Source organism: Myotis yumanensis, unplaced genomic scaffold (assembly GCF_028538775.1).
Source record: "Myotis yumanensis isolate MYYU_CA2020_CCGP unplaced genomic scaffold, mMyoYum1.0.hap1 SCAF_16, whole genome shotgun sequence".
In the NCBI taxonomy this organism is placed as follows: Eukaryota; Metazoa; Chordata; class Mammalia; order Chiroptera; family Vespertilionidae; genus Myotis; species Myotis yumanensis.
Genome location: NW_027223767.1, coordinates 3691844 through 3708673, shown reverse-complemented (window position 1 = coordinate 3708673; position 16830 = coordinate 3691844). Strand labels below are relative to the sequence as shown.

The following is a 16830-nucleotide window of genomic DNA, read 5'->3' as shown; positions in this document are numbered from 1 at the left end:
TATTTAGAATAGTCAATTTCATAGATACAGAAAATAGAATAGTGGTTGCCAGGGGTTAGGGAGAGGAAGGAATGAGAGTTATTAATAGGTGGAATTCTGTTTGGGATGATGAAAACGTTCTGAAAATAGACAGTGGAGATGGTTAAACAATATTGTGGATGTACTTAATGCCACTCATTGAATTGAATACTTAAAAATGACTAAGATGGTAAATTTTGTTATGTATATTTTACCAAAATAAAAATATTTTAAAAATTAGATTTGCATTGAATAAAAATGTTTCAATTATGAGTTATCACTGTAAAACAAAGTTATGCCTTTAAAATTGGCAAAATAATTTTTTAAAAACTCATTAAAAAAATACTGAGCATATATCTATGCAGCCATGATTAAGAAACACTGCCACATGCTATTATCAACCAATATACCTACACTTGTAAGTATGTGTTTTTTCATTGTTCCCAAAAGGAGCACATTAATATTTACCATTAGTGATGGAAATATGACTTTTCGTTAGGTACTCTGATCTATGACCATGGATAGTCATTAACATGGCCAACCATATTGGAAACTATTTTTTTTTTCCTGAATATGACAAGCATATTTGTACCAGATGGAATGAGATGTATGCACTGCATAAAAACAGTGTTCAGCTCACTGCAATGAGCAGTTATAACAAGTATTTCCAATACTAAGCTCTTCAAAATTCACTACATTTTGTTGATTATTCCCATTCTATACTTCTATCAGGTTAGTCCTATTGCATTCCCTTTCTTTCTTTTATTATTTTTTTAATCCTCACCCGAGAATATTTTTCCACTGATTTTTTAGAGTAGAAGAGAGAGGGGAAGACAGAGAGAAACATCAATGTGAGAGAAACACATCGATTGGTTGCCTCCTGCACAAGCCCTGACCATGGCCCAACTGGGGAGGAGCCTGCAACCAAGGTATGTGCCCTTTCCTGGAATCAAACCAGGAATCCTTCAGTCTGCAGGCTGACAATCTATCTACTGAGCCAAACTGGCTTTCTTTCTTTTAAAAAAATGTTTTTATTGATTTTAGAGAGCGGGAGAGAGGGGGAAAGAAACACTGATGAGAGAGAACTATCGATCGGCTGCCTCCTGCACGCCCCCTACTGGGGATTGAGCCCACAATCTGGGTATGTGTCCTGACAGGGAATGGAACAGGTGACCTCATGATGCACAGGACATGGCACCCAGCCACTTGAGCCACACTGGCCAGGGCTGCATTTTTTTTTTTTTTTACGCTTGTTTCTTTCCCTTTTTCACTGTTCACAGACAACCTTTGTCACTGTAGAATTTTCTTTGGTCTCTGACATGATCTCTTCCCTGTTCATTAACATTTCTTTTATGGCTTCTCATAGTTTAAGCAAGTCCTTTATATTTGCACTTAAAAGTCTTAACTCATTGAGTAAATAAAAACTTTGGAAAGAGTGTAACATTCTTCAATTAAGTAAATAAATACTCAGCAGGACATAAATATTTTTAGGAACACATACACTATATTAGGTTCAAAATAGGGGATGTATATAAGATTACCTGACATATAAATCCTAAGCTTAATTATAAGAAAGCTAAGTAAATATATACTTAGAAATATATAATCTCTCTATATAAAAGCCTAATATGCAAATTGTCCCCCCAGGAGTTCAACCAGGAGTTCATTCGATCTTTATGATGTGTGCTGACCACCAAGGGGCGGTGCAGAACCAAGGAAGGCCCCAGCTGGCAGCTGGTAGCCGACAGCCTGCAGCGGGGGAAGGAAGGCCCCGGCTGGCAACCAGAAGGCCCCGATTGGCCCTGATCGCCGGCCAGGCTTAGGGACCCTACTGGTACTGAATCTCGTAAACCAGGCCTCTAGTATTCTTATGAACAGTTAACCTACCATCAACATCAACATTTATGAATAGGCATTGTTTTCATTGATCCCTATGCATTCTTTGGTTGGCATTATCATATAGAAATCCTATTAACCTAAACCTTAGAGAAAAGTGCCTAAGTATTTATATATATGTATATTTACAAAATAGGACCACAGATATGTAACCTTTGAGTCATGTTGTGAAGTTTTATAGCTCCCTTAAACATAATTTATATTTTTAAATATTAGTAATTTATTCCATTCTTTTTTGGGGAGGGGGTTAATCCTCACCCGTGGATATTTTTTCCATTGATTTTTAGAGAAAGTGGAAGGACGGGAGGAGGGGGGGGAGATGAGAGAGAGATAAACATTGATGTGAGAGAAACATCAACTGGTTGCCTCCTACATGCTCCCTGACAGGGGCCGAGGATCAAACCTGCAACCCAGGTACTTGTCCTTGATCGGAAATCAAACCCAATATACCATTTGGTCCACAGGCCAATGCTCTAACCACTGAGCCAAATCGGCCAGGAGTAATTTATTCCATTCTTAATAGAATATAGTCAGTAGTTAAGATGTTGTTTTGTGTGTGTGTGTGTGTGTGTTTAGAAATCTCAAAAATTTGGGGTCAGAAAGAAAAGAGACAGATGAGACTAATAATTTTGAGGCTAGATCTAAATATTTCTCAATAAGGAAACTTTGAAGAATTATTTATGATTAAAAATCATTATTAAAAATATCCTGATAAGTTGTTTTAGGAAATATGATGAATCAATCAGATGCCTGGAGAAACCCTCTTAGTATAGGACACCTAAACATGTGAAATACAAGGCAAACCTGTAACAGAAAGTATAGCTGAATTAGCAGGAAGGCAAGGGCTATCTTTGAGGTTTTCAACATAGGGAAGCACAAACCAGATTAAGTAGGGTGGAGCTGAAGCCGGAGTATCTGCCTATGCCCGGTGGCCTAAAATCAGGGCAGGAGATAAAGCGTGGGCACAAATAAGGAGAACTCCACACAAAGACAGAACCTTCAAAAGGCAATACCACAGTGGGTGAACCAGATAAACCTCCACGGAAATGTGAGGCCACACCTCTGTCTCAGACTCGGTTCTAGTGGAAGGGAGATGCCACCTCCGAAGGACTGTTAACCGTACACTCGCCTTTACTTGGTGTGGCACACTGTATTATCCAGAAGTAGCTACAGCAGTATTTCTAGTCCCACATGCACCTCTAGAACCTTGTTGCTCCCTATGAAGAGCTGAAGTCTATTTCTCTCCTTGAACCTGGATGTGACTTGTGACTGCCTCGACAAGCACAATTCAGTGAAGTGATACGGCGTGATTTCCAAGGCTAGGCCATAAAAGTGATGTGGCTGCCTCTCCGGATACTAGCCCAGAAACAGCCACTGGGTTGTGAGGAAGCCCAAGCTTCGTGGATTTAGTATATGTGGACTCTATGTAGATGTTCTGGCCAATATCTCTAGCTAAGTCAGGTGATTCTAGTCCCAGCCTTTGGATCCTCCAGCTTTGGATACGAAACATGCCGAGGCAGAGACAACTGTACTCTGAAACCATGAGAGATAAAGTTTATTACTGTTTAAGCCACTAGTTTCGAGATAATTTGTTATACAGCATCAGACAACTAATGCGCTTGTGTTTGGACCCTGAATTTACACTACCTCTGTGGACTGAAAAAAATCTCCATCATTTAAAAATTTTAGTAGTGTCCTTTGCTGCCTGGCTGAAGCAAACATAATTCATCAAAATATCATCGCAAGTATGTTTTCAAGGAATATGTATTTACAATAAAAAAAAATCACAATATACACATGGAAACAAGTCACTCAGAATGAGTTACTCAAAGAGCAGAATCAGACACACAGATTGCAGAAATTAGAATTATTAGAGCAGATATGTGCTTAATATATTTAAAGAATTTGCAAAATGAACGCCTAGACATGAGAAATAGATTAAAGAACAAAATTATGAATCATCTCAATACTACATATGTAAGACCTTTATTATAAAACTATTAACAGACACAAAAAAAGACACATTGTAGAAAGACAATAAAAATGAAGGGACATACTATAAAATCATAGATGGAAAGACTTTATATTGGAAAAAGTCAATTTTCTCTATAATGATCAATAGTCAATGAGATTCCAATGAAAATGCCAACAAGGTTTTTCCTTCAACGTGACCAAACTAACTCTAAAATATACACAGAGGAAAAAAGGCAAAAAACAGCAAATACACCCTGAAGAACAACAAATCGGAGGGCTGGCTATACCAGATAATACTGCCGTAAAATCTACAGTAATTAAGACAGCATGATATTGGCATAGGGAATCCAAACTGACTAAAGGATTAGTATGTAGATTGGAAATACATGAAAATTTGTTATATGAGAGTTGGCACTGCATCTGGAGGGGAAAGGATGAGCTAAATTGGTTTCCCTGACTCCAGTCGTGGCCTCCACACCATTCTCCAATTGCCACCAGAATGAGCTTCCCAAAACACAGAACTGGTTGTTTTAACTCTCCAACCAAATGTATTCATAACACCTGACTATCTACTATAGCTTTCTCCTACCTGTATAGTAACAGGTTACATAAATTGAGAGAAATGCTAGACTAAATAAAGTTAAATAGGATTTTTTACAGCAAGATTTCTCAAAGATGTTAATATTCTAACAAGGAATTTGAACCTCTGAATGGGGGACAGCACATCTGGCTAATTTAACCAAACTAGTCAGGCCAAACCATTTTTTAAGAAATAGTAACTTGATAAATCAATGTTTCTGGAATCATACACTGGAAATCAAAAGTTATTTTATCTGACATAGCATACAAGGCAATGCGAAAGGCAGATGGATTACTTTTATGCTGAACAGTTTATGACAAGAGCCACAGGGTCCTGGCTCCTCTACATTCTCGCTGGTCACTTTGGTCAAGTTACTTTAACTTTTTCATAATTCAATTTCCCTTACTGTAAAATGGGAATAACACATTCTGTATGTTTACTTGTATAATTTTTTTAATATAATAATTCCTGTCATAGGATTGCTGAAATTAAATAACCCGCTAATAACAAAGTATTATATTTTTTCCTGCTTCTCCCTACCCTTGAAAACTGGAGATATAGTTAGAATGAATTATTCATACAAGTCCAAGACTTACTGATGACTTTACTATTGCCTATAATGACTTGCCCCATTTCCTATATACCCTGTCCTATTCTTTTTTTTTTTAAATTAAATCTTTATTGTTCAGATTATTACAGTTGTTCCTCTTTTTCCCCCCATAGCTCCCCTCCACCTGGTTCCCACCCCACCTTCCTCCCTCACCTCCCAGCCCCCACTGTCCTCATCCATAGGTGCACGATTTTTGTCCAGTCTCTTCCCGCATCCCCCACACCCCTTTACCCCTCAAGAATAGCCAGTCCACTCCCTTTCTATGCCCCTGATTCTATTATAATCACCAGTTTATTCTGTTCATCAGATTATTTATTCACTTGATTTTTAGATTCACTTGTTGATAGATGTGTATTTTTGTGCATAATTTGTATCTTTACCTTTTTCTTCTTCTTCCTCTTCTTAAAGAATACCTTTCAGCATTTCATATAATACTGGTTTGGTGGTGATGAACTCCTTTAGCTTTTTCTTATCTGTGAAGCTCTTTATCTGACCTTCAATTCTGAATGATAGCTTTGCTGGATAAAGTAATCTTGGTTGTAGGTTCTTGGCATTCATCACTTTGAATATTTCTTGCCACTCCCTTCTGGCCTGCAAAGTTTCTGTTGAGAAATCAGCTGACAGTCGTACGGGTGTTCCCTTGTAGGTAACTGAGTTTCTTTCTCTTGCTGCTTTTAAGATTCTCTCTTTGTCTTTTGCTCTTGACATTTTAATTATGATGTGTCTTGGTGTGGTCCTTTTTGGGATTCCTTTTGTTTGGGGTTCTCTGCGCATCCTGGACTTGTAAGTCTATTTCTTTCACCAGGTAGGGGAAGTTTTCTGTCATTATTTCTTCAAATAGGTTTTCAATATCTTGCTCTCTCTCTTCTTCTGGCACCCCTATAATTTGGATGTTGGTATGCTTGAAGCTGTCCCAGAGGCTCCTAACACTATCTTCGTATTTTTGGATTCTTTTTTCATTTTGCTTTTCCGGTTGGATGTTTTTTGTTTCTTCGTATTTCAAATCTTTGACTTGATTCTTGCGATCCTCTAGTCTGCTGTTGGAACTCTGCATAATATCCTTTATTTCAGTCAGTGTATGCTTAATTTCTAGTTGGTCCTTTTTCATAACCTTGAGGGTCTCACTAGATTTCTTGAGGGTCTCACTACATTTATTGGCGGTCTCACCAGACTTTTTGAGGATCTTACTAAATTTATCGGTGGTTTCTAGAAAGTTCTTGAAAAACCTTAAAAGTGTGGTTTTGAACTCTATATCCAGTATTTTGCTTTCCTCCATTTCTGTCATTTGTGTCCTGTTTCTTTGTCTTCGCATTTTTTATGCTTCCCTGTGTTGATAGAGTGGCTTTCTGTGCTAGGTGTCATATAGGGCCCAGTGGCTCAGCCTCCCCAATTACCTGAGGTGGATACTCTTGGTGCACCCCCTTGTGGGCTTTGTGCACAGTCTTGTTGTAGTTAAGCCTTGATTGTTGTAGGTATCACTGGGAGGAATTGACCTCCAGGCCCATTGGCTGTGAGAATCAGCTATGTCTATGGTGGGAGAACTTCTGTGCTGAAGACACCCTCATGGGGCAAGACTTGCTTCAGTGGGGCTTTGGTGCTCACTGAGTCTGCCCCCTGAGTGTGTCCCTTATGGATCTGAGGAGTTGTAATCTGGCTCTTGGATCTAAGGAGGTGCTAATTTAGCCTCTGCCTGAGGCTACCCAGCAGGAGCTACGAAGAGATCTGCAGATTCCCCTTCCTTGTTTGGGGTTTGGAGGTGCCCAGATGAGGCCCAGCTGTGAAGCAATGCAAGCTGCTGTGGGGCCTTGGGCCTTCTCTTGGAAGTTCTGGGTCTGTCTGGCCCAGCTGCAGTTTCTTAGGTAATTTTCAGATTGCAAAGGGCCAGGGCATTCATATACAAAAGCCTCTGCCGCAGCTTGGGTGGGGCGGGGTCTCAGGGAATCAACAGAGCGGAGCAAACAGCTATGGCTGATCCTCAGCCCTGCCCTAAGAGGCCCTGCGTCTGTGTCCCGGTAATCGCTGCAAGCACCTCTGACAGGTAGCCGCCCTTGAGTTCCGAGTTCTGCCCGCTGCCAGACAGTCCAGTTTCTTCCCGTATGAGTCTGGGTCCCCAGAGACTTCCTGGAACTGGAGTTCAGAGCAGTCGGGGGCTTGAGACTCCCTCCCGATTCAAAAAGACAGCCGCGTCCTCTGTTGCCAGCCCTTGCCGCGTGCGCCTCCGTACCTCTGCACTTTACTTCCGCAGCTCCTCTGAGTCTCAGTGCTTTTCTCTTTCCTTCTAGTTGTAGAATTTCCACTCAGCCCGCCTTTCTGTGGTTCTGGATGATGTCTGTTTTGTCTTTTAGTTGTATTTTTAAGTTGTTGTGGGAGGCAGCAATTTCAGGTGTTTACCTATGCCACCATCTTGGTTTTCCCACCCTGTCCTATTCTTAAAGACCAGCTCAAAAGAAAACCTCTTTGGAGAATTTTCTTTAATCCAACCCCCTGAAAAGAGAATCCATGCTTTCCTTCATTTTGTGTGCATTGTACTTTATCACACACCCTTACAGTTTTCATTATACGGTATCACAAATTATTAACTTTCCTTTTTTTCATGTTAGAGTAAGTCAGTAGTTTAATATACCAATTTAATGTTTAATACACCATTTTTGAATGAATTGGGAATTTTGAAAGTAATTTTAAAAATTAAAAGAGAAAACAATCTAAATAGCAAGTTGAATTCAGAGGAAGGAATGAAACAACAATAAGGATACTGAGTGTTTAATATGTGCTAAGGGCACACATTTTTTTATTTGAAACAATTTTGATTTTTGGTCCCAACCTATTGAAAAATAAGGAGAAATTTATAAAAGAAACCAATACATTGACCTGGCTGGGGTTTCTCAATGGTTAGAGTGTCAGCCCAGCAACAAAGTGTCTTGGGTTTGATTCCCAGTCAAGGGCAAGCACCTGGGTTGTAGGTTTGATCCCCAGCCAGGTAGGAGCAGGTGCAGGAGATAACCCATCTACTAGTATGTATCTCTCTCACATCATTGTTTCTCTCTCTCCTTCCCTCAGTTCTACTCTCTCTAAAAATCAATGGAAAAAATATCTTTGGGTGAGGATTAACAACAACAATAAAGAATCCAATGCACCTATAATACTTTGTTAATAAAACCCAGACTTCTTTTCCAGATCTTGAAACAAATTAGCTTATAATTTGACTTCTATAGTTATCATTGTAGTATAAAAGATAAATAAAATGAAAAGCAAAAATAAAACCAACAAAAGGCCTTTAACTATATTTATTTGCAATTGATATCCATATCAGCACAAATTGAGAAGAAAAGTGCTTAGACCCAAATTCTCAAGAACGATGAAAAATAGTTTACTTTTAGCAAATAAATATTAATCAAATAAAGAAATATTATTTAAAAATACTATTCAATGCTAGAGAGGGTACTATATGTATTAAAACAGAGATTCTCATGATATGATACTGTATATAGAGAACCCTAAAGATACCAGCAAAAAAACCGTTAGAACTTATAAATGAATTCAGTAAAGTAGCAAGATATAAAATAAATATCCAGGAAGAGTTGCATTAAAAAAAAATATATTAAATAAACAAATATTGGTTTCAGAGAGAGGAAGGGAGAGAGAGAGAGAGAGAGAGAGAGAGAGAGAGAGAAACACCAATGATGAGAGAGAATCATTGATCGGTTGCCTCCTGCACAGCTCCCACCAGGGATTGAGCTCACAACCTGGGCATGTGACCTGACCAGGAATCCAACCCTGACCTCCTGGTTCATGAGTTGACACTCAACCACTGAACCACCCGGCCAGGCTCAGTTGCATTTTTATACACCAATATTGAACTATCAGAAAGGGAAACTAAGAAAACAATCCCATCAACAATTGCTTCAAAAACAAAATAAAATACCTAGGAATAAATTTAACCAAGGATGTAAAAGACCTGTACTTGGAAAATCATAAGACACTGAAGAAAGAAACTGAAGAAGATACAAATAAGTGGAAGCATATACATGTTCATGGATAGGAAGAATTAACACCATTAAAATGTTCCTACCACCCCAAACAATCTATAGATTCAATGCAATTCCTATCAGTATGCAATGGCATATTTCACAGAACTAGAACAAATATTCCAAAAATTTACATGGAACCACAAGAGACCCTGAATAGCTATAGCAATCTTGAGAAAGAAGAACAAAGTTGGAAGAATCATGCTACCTGATATCAAAGTGTACATACTACAAGCCCATAGTAATCAAAACAGTGTGATACTGGCATAAAAACAGACATATAAATCAATGGAACAGAACAGAGAGCCCAGAAATAAATCCATGCCTTTAAAGTCAATTAATAGTTGACAAAGGAGCCCTAACCGGTTTGGCTCAGTGGATAGAGCGTTGGCCTGCAGACTGAAGGGTCCCAGGTTCGATTCTGGTCAAGGGCATGTACCATGGTTTCGGGCATATCCCCAGTAGGGGCTGTACGAGAAGCAGCTGATCAATGTTTCTCTCTCACTGATGTTTCTAACTCTATCCATCTCCCTTCCTCTCTGTAAAAATAATCAATAAAATATATTTTAAAAAAACAGTTGACAAAGGAGGCAAAAACATACAATGAGGTAAAAATAATCTATTCAACAAATGATGTTGTGAATATTGGACAGATACATGCAAAAAATGAAACTAGACCACTTTCTTACACCATAGAATAAACTAAAAATGGATTGAAGACTTAAATGTTAGACTCAAAACCATAAAAATCCTAGAAAAAAACATAGGCAGTAAAATTTTGGACATTTCTCATAGCAATATTTTTTTCCTGATATATCTGCTTGGGCAAGGACAACAAAAGAAAAATTAAACAAATGGGACTATATCAAACTAAAAAGTTTTTGCACAGCAAAGGAAACCATCGACAAAATGAAAAGACAACCCACTGAGTGGGAGAACATATTTGCCAATGAAACATCTGATAAGGGGCTAATATCCAAAATTTATAAAGAACTTATAAAACTCAACACCAAAAAATCCAAACAATCCAATTAAAAAATGGGCAAAAGACCTAAACAGACACTTCTCCAAAGAGGACATACAAATGGACAATAAATATGAAAAGATACTTGATGTCACTAATCATCAGAGAGATGCAGATTAAAACCACAATGAGATATCACCTCACACTTGTCGGAATGGTTATCATCAATAAACCAACAAATAACAAATGTTGGAGAGGATGTGGAGAAAAGGGAATCCTTGTGCACTATTGGTGGGAATACAGATTGGTGTAGCCACTATGGAGAGCAGTATGGAATTACCTTAAAAAACTAAAAATGGAACTGCCTTATGAACCAGTGATTACACTTCTGGGAATTTATCCGAGAAAACCTGAAACACTAATTCGAAAGAATATATGCACCCTTATATTACTTGCAGCATTTATAATGGCCAAGATTTGGAAGCAGCCCAGGTGTTCATCAGTAGATGATTGGGTAAAAAAGCTGTGGTACATTTACACAATGGAATACTACTTGGCAATAAAAAAGAAGGATCTTACTTTTGCAACAGTATGGATGGATATGGAGAGTATTATGCTGAATGAAATAAGCCACTCAGAGAAAGACTAGTACCATGTGATTTCACTCATATGTGGAATCTAATGAACAAAGTGAACTAACAAGCAAAACAGGGACAGGTTCATAGAGAGCAGGTTGACAGCTGTTGAGGATAGGTTGGCGGTTGGGGGTCTGGGTGGGAGTGGTGGAGGGATCAAGCAGAAAAAAAAAGGATAAAACACTCATGGATATAGACAACAGTGTGGTGATTGTGGGCTGCGGCAGGGAGGGGGTTGTTGGGAGAAAGTGGAGTAGTGTGTGGGGGATAAATGGTGAGGGAGACTTGATTTAGGGTGGTGAACATGCAATATAGTGTATAGATATGTGCACCTGAAACCTGTGTAATTTTGTTAACCAGTGTCACCCCAATAAATTCCATTAAAAAAAAAAGACAGATTCACATTACTAGTCAGTGAGACTATAAGTTGGTATATTTTTGGGAATATAATTTGCATGAAAAGCTTTAAAACAACCAACTTTAGAAATCAGTCCTAATAAATTACTATGGAATACATATAGATGTTTGCTGTTATTTGTAATGGAGATAAACTGGAAAAAACAACAACCCTAAATAGACATACAATAAGGGATGACTAAATTAAGATTTATCTCTATGAGACTATTTAAAAGGATATATACTAGTTTTTATTAATATGAGTAAATGTTTAAATTATAAGTTTCACAAGGACGTGGTCCTTATCTAGCTTGTTTTTACTATTTATTCCTAGGGAATAGCATAAGGCCTAGCATACAATTTTTTAAATTAAAACTTTATTCTTTTTTTTTATATTTTATTGATTTTTTACAGAGAGGAAGGGAGAGGGATAGAGAGTTAGAAACATCGATGAGAGAGAAACATCGATCAGCTGCCTCCTGCACACTCCCTACTAGGGATGTGCCTGCAATCAAGGCACATGCCCTTGACCGGAATTGAACCTGGGACCCTTGAGTCCGCAGGCTGACGCTCTATTCACTGAGCCAAACCGATTAGGGCTAAAACTTTATTCTTTATAAAGCTGTTAGGTTCACAGCAAAATTAAGGGGACGGTATAGAGATTTTCCTTGCCATTTACCCTGTCTCCACATATACATAGCCTTCTCCATTATCAACATTTCCCATCAGAGTGTTACATTTGTTACAGCTGATAAACCTCTATCATTGCCACCCAAAGCCCACAGTTTACATTAGAGTTTATTCCTGGTATTGTACATTGCATGGGTTTGGACAATGCATAAGGGCATATATCCATCATTAAAATATCATACAGTATTTTCACTGCCCTAAAAAAATCCTCTGTGCTCCATCTAGTTATTCATCTTTCCTCCCATCTCAACCCCTGGAAAACAACGATCCTTTTACTGTCCCCATAGTTTTGCCTTTTCCAGAATATCATTCCATTGGAATCATACACTGTGTAGCCTTTTCAGGTTGTTTTCTTTCACTTAATAATATGCATTTAGGGTTACTCCATGCCTTTTCATGGCTTGATAGTTCATTTCTCTTAGCACTAATAGTCCATTGCCTGGATGTATTAATTTATTTCACCTACTGAAGAACATCTTAATTGCTTCCAAGTTTTGGCAATTATGAATAAGCTGCTATAAACACCCGTGTGTAGGGTTTTGCATGGATATGCTTTCAAGTCCTTTGTGTAAATAAATACCAAGTAGAGTAATTGCTGATGGTTTGGTAAGAGTATGTTTAGTCTTCTAAGAAACTGCCAAATTAACTGCCTTCCAGAGTGCCTGAACCATCTTACATTCCTACCCTTAATAACTGATAGTTCCTGTTGCTCTACATCTTCACTAGCATTTGGTGTTGTCAGTGTTCCAGATTTTGGCCATTCTAAGTGTAGTACATATACATTTTTATTAAATACTAGAGGCCCGGTGCACGAAATTCATGCGGGGGAGGTGTCCCTCAGCCTGGCCTGCACCCTCTCCCAATCCAGGACCCCTTGGGGGATGTCTGACATCCCTCTCGTCATCTGGGATCCTGGCTCCTAACTGCTCACCTGCCTGCCTGCCTGCCTGCTTGCCCCTAACCACCTCTGTGGTGACCTCCGCGGCTTTGTCTGTAAGGTCGTTCGGCTGTCTGGTCTAATTAGCATATTCTGCTTTTATTATTATAGATTTGGTAAATGAATGAAAAATGTTCAGTGAAAAAAAATTATATTAAATGTTATTTCTGTGAAAAATCTGTCTATAAAAAGAACTGGAATGACACACCATGAAATGGGAAAAAGAGGTCGTGGGCATTTGTTAAGAACAGCTTTATTGAGATACAATTTTACATACCATAAAAATTCACCATTGTATATGTACATTGTGCGATTAGCGCCATCATCCAGGATCATGGTCTCATTCCACCTTTTCTGTCTGGTAAAGGAGGGCTTATTCTTTGGAAGTCCCCTTCCCTGAACTATAAAATTATCTATAAAAATTTCAGGGTTGAGCAGGCATGATATAACTAGATTCTGTTTCGCGTACTATGGTAGGATCACTATTCTTGGTCCTTCTGCAAATACAAAGGCTCCACAGAATAATGAGTACAGTCCCATTCTCCAAAGGAAATGTGGGTATTGGATGGAATCAGAAGTGAGCAGTTCCCTTGTGCGTGATCTTGCTAGCGGAGTGCGAAAGCTGAGGACGCCCCCCAACAACCTGGGAAACCGGCCGCTGCAGTCCCGGGGCTGGAGCCACCGCCTCTCCGTGAAGCGCCCAGAGAAGGGACTTTGGGGTATAGTTCGTTAACTCTCTACAACAGAGAATCCTTTGGGCAAAACTCGACTGAGATGGGTGAGCACTTAAACATCCTTTACAGCCCCGGGTCCCAACGCCCCGCCGGCAGCCTCCTACCTGCAGAGAAGCAGAGCAGGAACACCGGGTGCCTCAGGCGGGCCAAGCCTAGCAAAGTGGGAGCAAAGAACATGGCTTCGTCGTCGGGGTGCGCGATCACCAGGAGGGCCCGGCTTCCGCTTCCCAACAGGCCAGCCTGCACCTGACTCTTCATTCGTTCCAAGAAGTGCCAAGCCCAGAAGATGCCCGGTGCTAGGAGGGCCACCGCCACACACACAACACCCACGGCCTCCATGCCGTCTGAGGGGCACAGCGCCTGCGTCACAGGGACAGGTGCCCCGGAGCCGGCTCGGGGGAAACCACGCTCCGCGCAAATTGCGTTCCGAGTTGCGGTCCGTCCCGCCAAGCAGCTCCTACGGCGTGAGGCTTGAAAGGTCGGGTGCCTGGGATGGGCTGGCACGGTCGCCTCCCGGCACATACCGAGTTCCCTCTACTTTACGTAGCGTTTACGAGGACGGCGAGAGCTCGGGACCGAGCCCCTTCCTGTCAGTTTCTACCCTCGTCCTGACACAGTCCGATCGTTTCACCCTCAGAGTGAGGCTGAGGGCGCACTTTGTGGTCGCCAGGGTCACAAGCTCCGAGTGGCTAGATAGAGTAAGGACTGACATCAAGGACAAATAGGCATCGCCTGTTCGCTTTTCAGTGAAGTCTTGGCGCGAGTTACAGCCGGAGCCCTGGGAGACACCTGGGTAGGTCGACGTGCACCCCTCCTGCTCCCAGCCTGTGGGGGCCGCTCCCTCCCCGCGGCCCGCGCTCGCGCCGAGGAGGGGTCGCAGGGCCGGGGCCTCACGTCCTTCCCGTTCTCACGCCCGGGGGAGGCCCGAGTGCGGGGAGTCGGCGGCTCGCGGTGGGCTCCCCAGGCCGTGCGCGATGGCAGCGCCGGTCCCGGTCGGGCACGGTGCTGCCGGGCCTGTCTCAGGGGAGGGGACCGCCGCCGCCAGGCAGAGGCGAGGCGAGGGGACCGGGCGCGGGCGACTTAGGAAGCTCGGCCGAAGTGGGAGCCGGGCCCCGCCAGCGGAGGGAGTCGGTCCTCCGACCTTCCGGAAGGAGGAGGAGCCGGCGCCAGAGCCGCCTGAGCGCGGCCGCCCGGCTGGGGGAGGGAGCGGGGTTGAGTCAAGATGGCGGCCAAGGTGGCGAAGCAGCAGCGGCGGCTGGAGTGAGCGTCCGCTCGCCGCGCCGAGCGAGGTACCGAGGTAGCGACCCGCGCCGGGGCCGCGTCCCGCCCCTCAGGCCCGGGGCGCGCCGGCCACCACGCTGCGCCCGCTCCCGGTGAGTAGGCCCCGGCCTCCGGTCCCCGGTCCCCGCTCGCTCGGGGGCTGCCGAGGGCTCTCAGGGCAGCGGCCGCGGGGGTGCCTCCCTGTGGGGCGAGGGCCTTCGCGGACCCGGCAGGTGGGGGCCCGCCCCAGCCGCCAGCCCTTTCTGCTCGGCCGCCCAGGGGCGGCGGGCTTGGCGGGGCGCGCGGGCTTGGCGAGTGGAAGCGGCTGTGGAGTTGGAGGAAGAGCGGGCTGCGGCCCGGCCGGCGGCCGGAGGTGTGCGGCGGGAGAGGCGGCGGGCCGAGCGGCCGGAGGTGTGCGGCGGGAGAGGCGGCGGGCCGAGCGGCCGGGACCCCGGCGGGCCGCGCGGTGGCCGCCGCGCTCCCTCGGAGGCGGAGTCGGTGGGCGGCCGGGAGAGGAGGGTGCGGGAGGGTGACAGCGAGGGACGAGCGCTTGAGGAGCGAACTAGTTCGCCTTTCTAAGCAGATCGCCCGGGAGAGGAATGGCGAAGGGCGGGTCGCGGTGGAGATGGCAAAGGTCGGAACTCTGTACCTTCTGCCTTGGATATTGGCTTTAATAATGATGCCAAGTCGGGGAATTCTCTTTTTGGGGGTCAGAGGGATTTGAGAAACTGTAATTTAGAAATGAGTCCTAATGGGGAGGAAAGCGAATTTGAATTCTTCGAATGAGCTGGACGAGGTGCGCCGAGGACCGAAGGTGTGGGTGGGGGGACAGTGATGTGCTGGTACCCGAGTTGTGTTGATGTTGTGGGCCCCGTGCTGCTGCAGCAGCTCGCCTCGGAGTGGAGTTCCGGGTGGGGAATTCTGCTCTTTGGAATGAGTGTACTCACCTGCATCAGGGTTGCTTCCTCAGTCATGTCCCAATTTTGAAATTTACATTCCTTGTGTTTACCCTGGCGAGGTAACGATGGGAGGCGGAACACTGTGCAAAGAGCAACAGGCCCAGGATTTAAAAATGCCAACCAAGTATTCATTCATTCGTTCATCGTATCTTGATCAATAGCGCCTGCTGATGGTCACATGGGATTGGCTAACTGAAGAGCTGATGGCATGATTTAGTTTTCAGTGTTTTTTTTCAAAATGTTTTCGTGTACTTTTTCATAAAGTTATTTATTGGAGGAATCAATTTGCTGGGGCTCAGGAGTAGCCCAATTTTAGAATCTTATGTCTAAATAGGTAAAAATTACAGAAGAGCCGAAACCGGTTTGGCTCAGTGGATAGAGCGTCGGCCTGTGGACTCAAAGGTCCCAGGTTCGATTCCGGTCAAGGGCATGTACCTGGGTTGCAGGCACATCCCCAGTGGGGGATGTGCAGGAGGCAGCTGATCGATGTGTCTCTCTCATCGATGTTTCTAACTCTCTATCTCTCTCCCTTCCTCTCTGTAAAAAATCAATAAAATATATTAAAAAAAATTACAGAAGAAATAACCACAAATTGTTGGAAAAAGAAATAGTCTTTACTTTCTTATTTTGTTAAAATCCCGTGGAAGTTTATTTATTTATTTTAATATTTATAGTACACAGTTGCTTTGCCTTGTTTTAAGCACACGTGTTACTAGAAATCAAGGTTAACACGTACATGTAAATAATATGCACATACATACATAACGGTGTGAATACTTGCAATATTAAAATAAAGTACTATTTTCTTTTGCAAAAGCCTTGCCATATATTGAACTACTCCCCCAGAGAAAATATAATACAAAGAGTCCCGATTCTTCCTTTAATGAAATTGTGACATTTTGGAATATGATCAACCTTTCTGTGCTTCAGTTTCCTCACCTATGATAGGAGGAAAGCGTCTCTCCCAGGGTTGGCTGTTGTGAGCCTAAGAAAGTTAATAGTTATGAAATTACTTTAAATAGGTTGAGAGGGCTATATTTCTGTGAGGTAGTAACAGCTCCCTCTGCCCTTGTGAAATGCTTTATTTGCACATCTCATGGCATTTACACTTTCTACCTTATATTTAGCTTTTTATGTACCTGTTTTATCTCC

At 42.6% G+C, this 16830-nt stretch overlaps 2 protein-coding genes across 14 annotated transcripts in view; one reads left to right on the top strand and one right to left on the bottom strand.

Annotated features, from left to right (window-relative positions):
• PIGL (phosphatidylinositol glycan anchor biosynthesis class L) overlaps window positions 1-14842 on the bottom strand; it is a 71441-nt gene extending 56599 nt beyond the window's left edge. For both annotated transcript variants that reach the window (XM_070393251.1, XM_070393252.1), the window contains exon 1: window positions 13564-14842. In XM_070393251.1, coding sequence (XP_070249352.1) covers window positions 13564-13981 — 418 coding nt within the window. In that variant the 5' untranslated portion in view covers window positions 13982-14842. The remainder of the gene's footprint in view (window positions 1-13563) is intronic.
• Window positions 14237-16830, top strand: part of NCOR1 (nuclear receptor corepressor 1) — a 248269-nt gene continuing 245675 nt past the window's right edge. For 11 of the 12 annotated variants that reach the window (XM_070393244.1, XM_070393247.1, XM_070393240.1 and 8 more), the window contains exon 1: window positions 14659-14832. The gene's annotated coding sequence lies outside the window, so the exon portion shown is untranslated. Of the gene's footprint in view, window positions 14253-14658; window positions 14833-16830 lie in introns of those variants that run through there. The other variant, XM_070393236.1, reaches the window with a different exon arrangement.